This window comes from Salvelinus sp. IW2-2015, linkage group LG23 (assembly GCF_002910315.2).
Source record: "Salvelinus sp. IW2-2015 linkage group LG23, ASM291031v2, whole genome shotgun sequence".
Taxonomy (NCBI): Eukaryota; Metazoa; Chordata; class Actinopteri; order Salmoniformes; family Salmonidae; genus Salvelinus; species Salvelinus sp. IW2-2015.
Window position 1 is genome coordinate 26,190,532 of NC_036863.1, and position 12,491 is coordinate 26,203,022.

The following is a 12,491-nucleotide window of genomic DNA, read 5'->3' on the forward strand; positions in this document are numbered from 1 at the left end:
GGGCAGTGAAGAACAACGCCTACGGCCAGCAACCGCTAATTTCGGGGCAGCTGCAGATTAGCTTCTGGCTAGCTATCGGAGTAGCTTCTGGTTAGCTTTCAGGCTAGCTTCTGAATTAGCCCCTGGCTAGCTTCCACGATGGATTTTCAGATTGAGGTAAATAATACTTTGTAATTGGTGAAGCGGGTTGCAGGAAAGCTTTTGCAGGAAAGCTTTTGTAGTTGAGTTCTTGGATAATAAAATAAATAAAAGATATGCGAAGAAAAGGTGTAAATATATATATATACAGGACACGACACGACAATACGGAAAAAGACGTCTGAACTGCTAAGCCACCTTGGACGACTATGTCATAATCATGGTAATACTACACTCCTAGAAGAACCCTTTTGGGTTCTCTACATGGAATCCAAAAGGGTTCTACCTGCAACCAAAAGATGTTCTTCAAAGGGTTCTCCTATGGGGACAGCCGAAGAACACGTTAAGGTTCTAGATAGCACCTTTTTTTCTAAGAGTGTAGTGGTCGAGGTCATAACGGTTCATTATAGTTTATGATTAACCCATTAGTGTAGTGTCAGTCTCTGTCTGGGGTAAACTTTGCACCTCGGAGCCACTTTAAATGGCACAATGAGACTACCGTTGCTCAAATTGCTAACATTTACCGAAGGAGTGAGGAGTTATTTTTTCCATCACTACTTCAAGTGCATCTCACTAAAAATTCATAGTTTTCATGCAAAATAAATCAACCTTATTTTTCTGCAGCGTGGCTCAAAATGGCTGGGGAATGAATAAGAGATGAACCTTAAACATCTGCGACCCCTCGCCTGACACTTTCCATCACATCACAGGAGCCGTGTGTGTATGTGTCATTACACACTCGGTTGTGGGAGTAATGAGCTGTGTGTGTGAGTCGTTAGTGTGTGTAGTGTGCTGTCCTAGTGTGCTGTCAGGGACCGGCCAATAGGGATTTTCTCAGATCCAAGCCTTGGTTGCTTGTTGTCATAAGATGTTTGTTGTCACAGTTCAACAAGAAGCATGGCGTTTACTGTGTTTTATGTTAGAAATTGGAGCAATGTCTGCAGAATGTAAACCAAAATACTTAGCAACCACTGAAGTCAGCTATACTATGACTCAATTAAGTGTCATTTGAACAGAGAGATTTGATTCATTACACTGTTCCCCTGTCTTTTAACAACCCTCCATGATGTCCAACTGGAATTGGATTATGGCTAAACGTGTTTATGTTCAGCCTGTCTTACTTCATAACTAATGTAGCATGTACCTTCTACTCTTTTCTCTATCTCTATCTTTCTCCCTCCCCCTCTCCTCTCCTCTTTCTCTTTCTTTCTTTCTCTCTCTCTCTCTCTCTCTCTTTCTCACACTCTCTCTCTCGCTATCCATCTGTCTGTCTATCTTGCTCTCTCTCTCTTTCCCTCTCCTTTTTCTCTCCCTTCCAGTCCCGGCCATGATCACGTCATACCCCAACACCACGCTGGCCACGCAGGGCAGTGAGAAGAGGATGAGCTGCACGGCCCACGGGGAGAAACCCATCATGGTGCGCTGGGAGAAGGAGGAGCGCATCATCAACCCGGAGAGCAGCCACCGCTACGTGGTCACCGTCAAAGAGGTGGCCGACGAGGTCATCTCCACCCTGCAGGTATACAGACACACCAGTGGAATGGTGCTGCCCTATTCCCAGTTACCTCTGCTGAGGCCAGGTGGAGAACTACTGGGTATGCAGGGCATTTGCTTGGAGCAAAGCGTTGTAGCAAAAGCCTGCACTAAGTTCATCAGTTTGTAGACAGGTTTGATGATGGCTCATCATGAGCCCTGTCTGTGAATGATATAGCCCAGAATGTGTATTTTCCATGCATTTCCTCATCTATGTAGCTGACCCTCTTTTTTCCCCTTCCCATAGATCCGGCCTACAGTGAGGGAAGACTCTGGCTTCTTCTCCTGCCATGCCATCAACTCCTATGGTGAAGACAGAGGGATCATTCAGCTAACAGTTCAAGGTACAGCTGCCTACCACTGACAATTGTCATGAAAACATAATGAAATACAAAATATAACCCCACAATTAGGGTAATGATGCAAAATCAACACCCTAGCGTTGTATAACCTTGTTTGTGACTTTGTGGTGTCCCTCAGAACCCCCGGACCCTCCTGAGGTGGAGATCAGAGAGGTGAAGGACAGAACCATCGCCCTCCGCTGGACCATGGGCTTCGATGGAAACAGCCCAATCACAGGCTTCGACATTGAGTGCAAGAACAAATCAGGTACAAGACAAACAAGAGTTATCTTTTCTGTATGGCACAGAATACAAATATTTTCACTTCTTGTGTATTTTTAAGGTCTCTCCTGATGAGATTCTTCTCTGTATCCTCATGTTAAGCTGAATGTGCTCCTCCTGTCTTCCACAGAAAGATTGTTAATGATCTTTTAACTTTTTCTCAGTATAATTCAATACAGCAGACTAATGCACTTAGCAGGCTTTGACCTACAGCCCCCCTTAGTGGTCCTCACTAACCCCTATAAACCTTGACACCGGCCCCACAGGCTCCTGGGAAATGGCCCAAAGGACCAAAGACGTGTCTCCCCAGCTCAACCAGGCCACCATCATAGACCTGCACCCCTCCTCCACCTACAGCATCCGCATGTTCGCCAAGAACCACATCGGCAAGAGTGAGGCCAGCAACGAACTCACCATCACCACAGACGAAGCAGGTATTAGACCACCACTGGTCATATGTATACACACACAGCATGCAGACACAGACATACAACAACAACAACAAGGCAAGCACACACAGACATGCGTAGCTATACTGTACATACACATTTAGACTGCTGCACTACATAAATACATAAGGCAAAGCAGGTAAACAGGCAGGATGATGAACTGCAGAAGGAAAGACCTACATAAGTGACTAGGATGAAAGAGGTAGAAAAGAGGGTAATGGGGATGAGGAAGTCAATTCATTAACAGCAGAGTGACATCAGCTCCATTGGCTCCGTTGCATTATTGAACACACGCTGACCCTGCACTAAAAGCGGGACTTTTCAATTAGCAGACCATGTTGTAAATGTCACACTGCGGTCAATAGATCACTGGCCAGCCCCTCTGTAAATTGCTCCCATTCCCTTTGGTGGTTCCCCCCAATCCCCATACTGCACTTCTCTCTCTCACTTCTCTTCTGACTCTGTCCCCCATGACCTCTCATAAACATGACCTCCATCTTTATTACTGTTCAAGTGGGCTGGGCCATSTGAGACCAAATACTCTGGTCTACCCAAAGATACAGTAGAACCTTAGCCTTCTTTGTCACAGGATCTGTGCCTTAACCCTGGAATTATCTTCAGAATACACTCAGACTGGATAGTTTAATTCCTTTGCTGACCAATTTCTGCCTTCCTGCACCTCCTCTACTCAACTGAGAGTAGCTCAGATCTGAATGACCTTGATGTATGTTCTTCCTTCTAGCTCCTGATGGTCCCCCACAAGATGTGCAGCTTGAYGCTTTCTCCTCTCAGAGCATCAGAGTCTCCTGGAGGGTAAAATATGTTCAATCAATTCCATCAGGACTGAGAAGAACTTACTGTAGCTCAGTGGTCTACTAGCTACATGGTCTGTTACATATCAGGTCATCGAGGGCCACAACCATTATTCTGTCCTCAAGAAAATGTCCCTCAATATCTAAATGTACGTTCCCCTCTCTTCCCTCCCTCTCTCCGTCCTTCACCAGGCCCCTAAGAAGCACCTCCAGAACGGGGCGATCCGTGGCTACCAGGTGGGCTACAGGGAGTTCAGCACCGGGGGGAACTACCAGTTCAACGTCATCAGCATGGAGACGACGGGGGACAACGACCACAGTGAGAGCGTCACCCTGGACAACCTGAAGAAGTTCACCCAGTATGGGGTGGTGGTGCAGGCCAGCAACAGCGCTGGGACAGGACCCTCCTCCCAGGAGGTCATTTCTACCACTTTGGAGGACGGTGAGAAGGACACACACACAGTCTGCCTTTAGCTGTCAGTAATAATATCGTGGACAGTGAAAACTGATTTCAAACATTAGGGTATTCTACAGTATTATGGTGCATCAAGGGTCAAATGGCTGATGATTTGTCTCTGAAGGAAGTGAACTCCCAGGATGGAGTGTTATCGCCATCTGTTGGATGATGTTGGTACTGCTGGTGTAGTGAGACGTGTCTATCACATGTTCAGGGTTGTTTACCTCATGCATGGCTGGTCATTTTTGTCATGGCTAAAAACATACCCGATGAAGGTTTGGTCCCAAAACACTAGTTTCAAGCATTATGAAGTTCACTTTCAAGAGTATCTCAATATTCTCCTCTCTTCAGTAAACTCCTCTGTTCATTCTATTTGTTTGGAGACTGAGGTAACAATGTAGTTTTTCCTCCTCCCTGGTTGTGACAGTACCCAGCCGGCCTCCAGAGAACGTCCAGGCCACAGCAGCGTCTCCAGAGATCATCTCTCTATCCTGGCTGACCCCTCCTAAAGACGCTCTCAACGGCATCCTGCTCGGCTTCAGAGTCATCTACTGGGCCTAACCTGCCCGACGGAGGTACAGTACACACACACAGATGCATGCCACACACACACACCACACACCACACACACACACACACACACAACACACACAACACACCACACACACAACACACACCACACACACCACACACACACACACACACACACACACACACACACACACACACACAAAGAGAGAGAAGGATGTAGATGTTAGACTGTATTTGCCCTTGTCCGTAACCTCCAAGACACATAGAATGTATACAGTATCAACATGATTACCTATGCATGATAATTCAAGTGGGTGAATGAGACATATTAGCAGTGACCCAGGCTTTCTAGTCCAAGTCAGACAGCCTGGCATGGCATGCAGTCGCCACGTGCTGGAGAGACGTCAGAGTGATGGTTTCTGACAGCCCCGTTGCTTTTGACTCCTCATCTGTCATATCACATCCCCTCTGATGGCCCCTGGATGCACCAATTGAAAAGCAACACTCAATCTAGTTTGCATAGTAACAGTGCATGTCATATTGGGACACTCCCAACAATACTACAGCCATAGCCATGTATTACTATTATTACTACTATCTATTATATATATATATTGATATCTTATGTAACATTGACGACAATTCATATGAATACATATCTTATTCATTTAAATGAAAGATGTCACTCATTATGTCAAATCAAATCAAAGTCTATTGGTCGCGTACACAGTTTTTAGCAGATGTTATAGTGGGTGCAGCAAAATGCTTGTGTTACTAGCTCCTAATAGTGCAGTAAAATGTCTAGCTCCTAATAGTGCAGTAAAATGTCAAACAAGTATACAAATAATCTAAAATCTAAAATTAAGAAATGTCAGAAGGAATTAAATGAACAACCCAAATAACACTGTATCAGTAATCCAAATGCAATCCATATATACACGGAAAATATATACTAAGAATGTGCGATATGTGTGATAGAAATCACATTGATGTATTTATTGTCAAAGACACTTCTCTAAACCCACAGCCAGGGCCTGTTGTGTTCTTCATATATTTTAAGTGTGAGCAATATAAATGTTTTTGTTGGGAAAGTATCATGGGTTGTTTACCTCATGCACCAGCAGAGGGGGCTATAGGCCCTTTTTCTAAGATGGTGGAGGATCTGTGTCTTATCCATCAACACTGCTCTAAACATTTGGCACCAGTCTGTCACTGCAGTAATCAACTCAGCACCCATCAATGGTGTATATTTATCAGCCATTTTATGGATTTCATATACAGTGCAATCGGAAAGTATTCAGACCCCTTGACTTTTTCCAAATTTTGTTACATTACAACCTTATTCTAAAATTGATTAAATWATTTTTTCCCCCTCATCAATCTATACACAATACCCCATAATGACAAAGCAAAAACAGGTTTTTATAAATGTTTTCAAATGTATAAAAAAAAAAAAAATGGAAATATGACATTTACATAAGTATTCAGACCCTTTACTCAATACCTTTGTCAGCACCTACCTTTGTCAGCGATTACAGCCTCGAGTCTTCTTGGGTATGACGCTACAAGCTTGGCACACCTGTGTTTGGGGAGTTTCTCCCATTCTTCTCTGCAGATCCTCTCAAGCTCTGTTAGGTTGGATGGGGAGCGTCACTGCACAGCTATTTTCTGGTCTTTCCAGAGATGTTCGATTGAGTGTCCCGAAGCCACTCCTGCGTTGTCTTGGCTGTGTGTTTAGGGTCATTGTCCTGTTGGAAGGTGAACCTTACACCAGTCTGAGGTCCTGAGCGCTCTGGAGCAGGTTTTCATCAAGGATCTCTCTGTACTTTGTTCTGTTCATCTTTCCCTCGATCCGGACTAGTCTCCCAGTCCCTGCCACTGAAAAACATCCCCACAGCATGATGCTGGCACCACCATGCTTCACCGTAGGGATGGTYCCAGGTTTCCTCCAGACGTGACACTTGGCATTCAGGCCAAAGAGTTCAATCTTGGTTTCATCAGACCAGAGAATTGTATTTCTCATGGTCTGAGAGTCCTTTAGGTGCCTTTTGACAAACTCCAAGTGGGCTGTCATGTACCTTTTACTGAGTAGTGGCTTCCGTCTGGCGACTCTACCATAAAGGCCTGATTGGTGGAGTGCTGCAGGTATGGTTGTCCTTCTGGAAGGTTCTCCCATCTCTACAGAGGAACTCTGGAGCTCTGTCAGAGTGAACATCAGGTTCTTGGTCACCTCCCTGACCAAGGCCCTTCTCCCTCGATTGCTCAGTGTTGGTGGTTTCAAATGTCTTCCATTTAAGAATGATGGAGGCCACTGTGTCCTTGGCGACCTTCAATGCTGCTGAAATATTTTGGTACCCTTCTCCAGATTTGTGCCTCGACACAATCCTGTCTTGGAGCTCTACGGACAATTCCTTCGACCTCATGGCTTGGTTTTTGACCTTATATAGACAAGTGTGTGCCTTTCCAAATCATGTCCAATCAATTGAATTTACCACAGGTGGACTCCAATCAAGTTGTAGAAACATCTCAAGGATGATCAATGGAAACAGGATGCACCTGAGCTCAATTTCGAATCTCATAGCAAATGAATACCTATGTAAATAAGGTATTTCTGTTTTTTATTTGTAATACATTTGCAAAAATCTCTAAACCTGTTTTTGCTTTGTCATTATAAGGTATTGTGTGTAGATTGATGAGGAAAGTGTTTTATTTAATCCATTTTAGAATAAGTCTGTAAACTAACAAAATGTAGAAAAAGGGAAATTGTCAGAATACTTCCCGAATGCACAGTACCTACAGTACAGTGAGTCAGAATTCATTGATCACAGCTATTGTAGTATACAGCATATATTTTACTGCACGTTTCCAAATCACACTATTATGACTCATAAACCTATAACTTCCTGTTATATCTCAGAGAACTGTTCTGATTAGCCCACAACACAACTATAGATGAAGGCGTTATAGAGCCATAGATTAGTAGATTCCAGATCTCTTCATATGCTATGGCTGCTTTGGGACAGTTCGTGTTTGAATGGCTGCATTAAAAGAGAGGGAGAAGAAGGAAGTGTACTAACAGGGAGGATGGAGCATTAACAGACTGTGACTCTAATCCAGACTGCAGTAGAGGAGGGGAAGATAGAGAAAGAGAGAGGGAGAGACATCCATTATTCAACACTTAGAGAAGCATCGTCAGAGTCAAGGGCAGACACACCAGAACAGACCCTAGGATGGGCTTTTTAATCCTGTATTTGTGTCCATGTTTTGATTCAAGGCTGTGCTATCACTGCTATGACATCCTTGGACATATTATTTTATGTACAGTACCAGTCAAAAGTTTGGACACACCTACTCATTCCAGGGTTTGTCTTCTTTTACTATTTTCTACATTGTAGAATAATAGTGAAGACATCAAAACTATGAAATAACACATATGGAATCATGTAGTAACCAAAAAAGTGTTTCAAAGATTATTCAAAGTAACTACCCTTTGCCTTGACGATAGCTTTGCACACTCTTGGCATTCTCTCAACCATCTTCATAAGGTAGTCACCTGGAATGCATTTCAATTAACAATTGCCTTGTTAAAAGTTAATTTGGAAATTTCTTTCCATCTTAATGCGTTTGTGCCAATCAGTTGTGTTGTGACAAGGTAGGGGTGGTATACAGAAGATAGCCCTATTTGGTAAAATACCAAGTCCATATTATGGCAAGAACAGCTCAAATAAACAAAGAGAAGTTACAGTACATCATTACTGTAAGACATGAAGATCAGTCAATCTGGAACATTTCAAAAACAATCAAGCACTATGATGAAACTGGCTCTCATGAAGACCGACACAGGAAAGGAAGACACAGAGTTACCTCTGCTGCAGAGGATAAGTCCATTAGAGTTACCAGCCTCAGAAATTGCAGCCCAAATAAATAAAAGTAACAGACACATCTAAACATCAACTGTTCAGAGGAGACTGCGTGAATCAGGCCTTCATGGTTGAATTGCTGCAAAGAAACCACTACTAATGACACCAATATGAAGAAGAGAGCTGCTTGGGCCAAGAAACACGAGCATTGGACATTAGATGAGTCCACATTTGAGACTTTTGGTTCCAATCGCCGTGTCTTTGTGAGGCGCAGAGTAAGTGAACGGAGGATCTCCACATGTGTGGTTCCCACCATGAAGCACGGAGGAGGAGGTGTGAGGGTGTGGGGGTGATTTTCTYGTGACACTGTCTGTGATTTATTTAGAATTCAAGGCACACTTAACCAGCATGGCTACCACAGCATTCTGCAGTGATGCGCCATCCCATCTGGTTTGCGCTTAGTGGGACTATCATTTGTTTTTCAACAGGACAATGATCCAAAACACACCTCCAGGCTGTGTAAGGGCTATTTGACCAAGAAGAGAGTGATGGAGTGCTGCATCAGATGACCTGGTCTCCACAATCACCCGACCTCAACCCAATTGAGATTGTTTGGAATGAGTTGGACCGCAGAGTGAAGGAAAAGCAGCCAACAAGTGCTCAGCACATGTGGGAACTCATTCAAGACTGTTGGAAAAGCATTCCAGGTGAAGCTGGTTGAGAGAATGCCAAGAGTGTGCAAAGCTGTCATCAAGGCAAAGGGTGGCTACTTTGAAGAATCTAAAATATATTTTGGTCAGTTTAACACTTTTTTTGCTTACTACATGATTCCATATGTGTTATTTCATAGTTCTGATGTCTTCACTATTATTCTACAATGTAGAAAATAGTAAAAATAAAGACAAACCCTGCAATGAGTAGGTGTGTCCAAACTTCTGGCGGGTACTGTATGTGTTATACTATACAAGTGTTCACTGAGTGTACAAAACATTAGGAACACCTTCCTAATATTTAGTTGCACCCTCTTTTTCCTCAGAACAGCCTCAATTCGTCAGGGCATGGACTCTACAAGGTGTCGAGAGCATTCCACCTAGCACATGTTGAACCCAATGCTTCCCATATTTGTGTCAAGTTGMCTGTATGTCCTTTAGAAGGTGGACCATTACTGCTTCACACAGGAAACTGTTGAGTGTGAAAAACCCAGCAGCGTTGCAGTTCTTGACACAAACCAGMGCGCATGGCACCTACTACCATACCCCGTTCAAAGGCACTTGGATATTTTGTCTTGCCCATTCACCCTCTGAATGGCACACATACCCAATCCATGTCTCAATTGTCTCAAGGCTTAAAAATKATTCTTTAACCTGTCTCCTCCCCTTCATCTACACTGATTGAAATGGATTTAACATGTGACATCAATAAGGGATCATAGCTTTCACCTGGATTCACCTGGTCAGTTTATGTCATGGAAAGACCAGGTGTTCTTAATGTTTTGTATTTACCTGTAGCGCACAAGCAACTTTTCATCTAAGTTAGTTGACATTTACAGTAATTCTGCATTTGACATCCTTGTTTTCCTTGCTCCCTACTTCTCTTTCTGCCTTATTTCCTCTCATTGCCATCTATCCCTTCCTCTCCTTGTACTATCTCAGAGCTGGGGGAGATCCGTAACGTGACCACCTCTAAGCCGTCTCTGGAGCTGGATGGTCTGGAGAAGTACACCAACTACAGCATCCAGGTGCTGACCTTCACCCGGGCCGGGGACGGGGTGCGCAGCGAGCAAATCTTCACCCGCACCAAGGAGGACGGTACGCACAGCAGTAGACCAGAAGACTTCAGGCACTGATCTAGGATCAGCTTACGCTCTCTAAATTCTAACCTTAACTATTAGGGGGAAGATGCTAAACTGACCTTAGATCACTGTGTAGGGGGAACTGCATCATACTAATCATACTAGAGGTCAGGGGTCAACTGTGGTAGGTCAACCGTGCCTAGATTTGCATATCCCCTCTTGCATTATGGAAGAGTGTTTTGAAAAGTAGAAATAATTATGACAGGACTTCTGTTTGAATTTGGTGTGAAATTACATCCATTTTTGTTGACAGTTGGTGCAGAAGACTCACATAGGTAGCTGAAAAACTGCAGCTCCTGCATATTGCAGATCGCACTGTAGCATCAGACGTTCAGGCACGGTTATTGGAATGACTGATTTTGACACTGGCAAAACTTAAATACAGAGTGGTTTCCTTAGATGATACACAAAACGAGGATAAGGGTGATAATGTATATTTCCCTATTTCACTGTTCTCCCTCACCAGTTCCTGGTCCTCCGGCTGGGGTGAAGGCAGCGGCGGCGTCTAACTCGGTGGTGTTTGTGTCGTGGCTCCCTCCTCTCAAACGCAACGGCATTATCAGGAAATACACAGTCTTCTGCTCTAACCCACACCCCACGGTAAGGAGGGTACAGAGTACTGGGTTTCAGAGTACAGGGATGAAGGCATGTCAGTGATGAACATACAGTAGATTTAACCTCTCTGGGATATGTGGGACGGTAGCGTCTATTATCTATTATCTGAGGATAGCAACCAAGCAAACAAACACATACCATCATATTTCAACCCTCCCGGCGCGACACAAAACGCAGAAATAAAGATATAATTCATGCCTTATCTTTGACGACCTTCTTCTGTTGGCACTCCAATATGTCCCATAAACATCACAAATGTTCCTTTTGTTCGATTAATTCCGTCGATATATATCCAAAATGTCCATTTATTTGGCGCGTTTGATCCAGAAAAACACTGGTTCCAACTTGCACAACGTGACTACAAAATATTTCAAAAGTTACCTATAAGCTTTGTCCAAACTTTTCAAACAACTTTTGTAATACAACTTTAGGTATTTTTTAACGTAAATAATCGATAAAATTGAAGACGGGATGATCTGTGTTCAATACAAACAGAAAAAAATGTGTAGCATGCTTTCTGGTCACGCGCCTCTAACAAACAGTACACTTCACTGGAGCCTCATTCTGAACATGGCTACTTCTTCATTTCTCAAAGGAAAAACCTCAACCAATTTCTAAAGACTGTTGACATCCAGTGGAAGCGGTAGGAACTGCAAGAAGGTCCCTTAGAAATCTGGATTCCCAATGAAAACGCATTGAAAAGAGAGTGACCCCAAAAACAAAAAAAATCTGAATGGTTTGTCCTCGGGGTTTTGCCTGCCAAATAAGTTCCGTTATAGTCACAGACATGATTCAAACAGTTTTAGAAACTTCAGAGTGTTTTCTATCCAATACTAATAATAATATGCATATATTAGCATCTGGGACTGAGTAAGAGGGAGTTTACTCTGGGCACGCTTTTCATCCAAACGTGAAAATGCTGCCCCCTATCCATGTCAGTGATGGACATACAGTAGATTTAAGAGACCTGACATAATTGGAGGAGAGGGAGGCACCAGGTTCAAGGGCTAGACTAGATAAGAAGCCTGCATGGTGCACAAAGCTACAGGGAGACTGATGAAGTACTGCTGGCTTATAAACCCTCTATCTAAAATTGTCAGGGCTGTGACATCAATGTTCAACTCTAATAATTGATACCTTGGTACAGACATTTGGAGTAAGTCCTGTATCTCTCTGCTAACTTCATGTTGGTCTCTCCCCTCCTACAGGTGAGCAGTGAGTTTGAAGCAGCTCCAGACGTCTTCTTCTACCGCATCCCCAACCTGAGCAGGGCCCGCCAGTACAGCATCTGGGTGGTGGCCGTCACCGCAGCCGGCCGTGGCAACGCCAGCGACATCATCACCGTCAAGCCCCAGGCCGAGGGTAGGTGGAGCTTATGGTTTCCCTTCTCATTATCCTGAAACAGATAATAAGATGAGGTGTCTCAGTCTCTGAATGTTTTTAGAAGACACAAAATACATCAGCTCATTTTCACTGTGTGCATGTGTGCTGATGTAATTGAGTTATGTTTTCTGTCAAAGCCTTGATCAGAACATTTAAAGGGGCACAACCCTGAGAAACTCTGCCTATGAGTTGCCTAACTTAGAGCTTATTCAGATTGACTAAAGTTGGAAGAGAGTTT

At 43.7% G+C, this 12,491-nt stretch overlaps 1 protein-coding gene across 1 annotated transcript in view; it reads left to right on the top strand.

Annotated features, from left to right (window-relative positions):
- LOC111950685 (cell adhesion molecule DSCAM-like) overlaps positions 1–12,491 on the top strand; it is a 200,028-nt gene that overhangs the window by 174,001 nt on the left and 13,536 nt on the right. Inside the window, 11 exon segments of the mRNA XM_023968476.2 lie at positions 1,458–1,657; positions 1,919–2,015; positions 2,152–2,280; positions 2,561–2,728; positions 3,486–3,556; positions 3,748–3,997; positions 4,440–4,570; positions 4,572–4,587; positions 10,056–10,211; positions 10,722–10,855; positions 12,079–12,232. Of these exon segments, the coding sequence (XP_023824244.1) occupies positions 1,458–1,657; positions 1,919–2,015; positions 2,152–2,280; positions 2,561–2,728; positions 3,486–3,556; positions 3,748–3,997; positions 4,440–4,570; positions 4,572–4,587; positions 10,056–10,211; positions 10,722–10,855; positions 12,079–12,232 (1,506 nt within the window).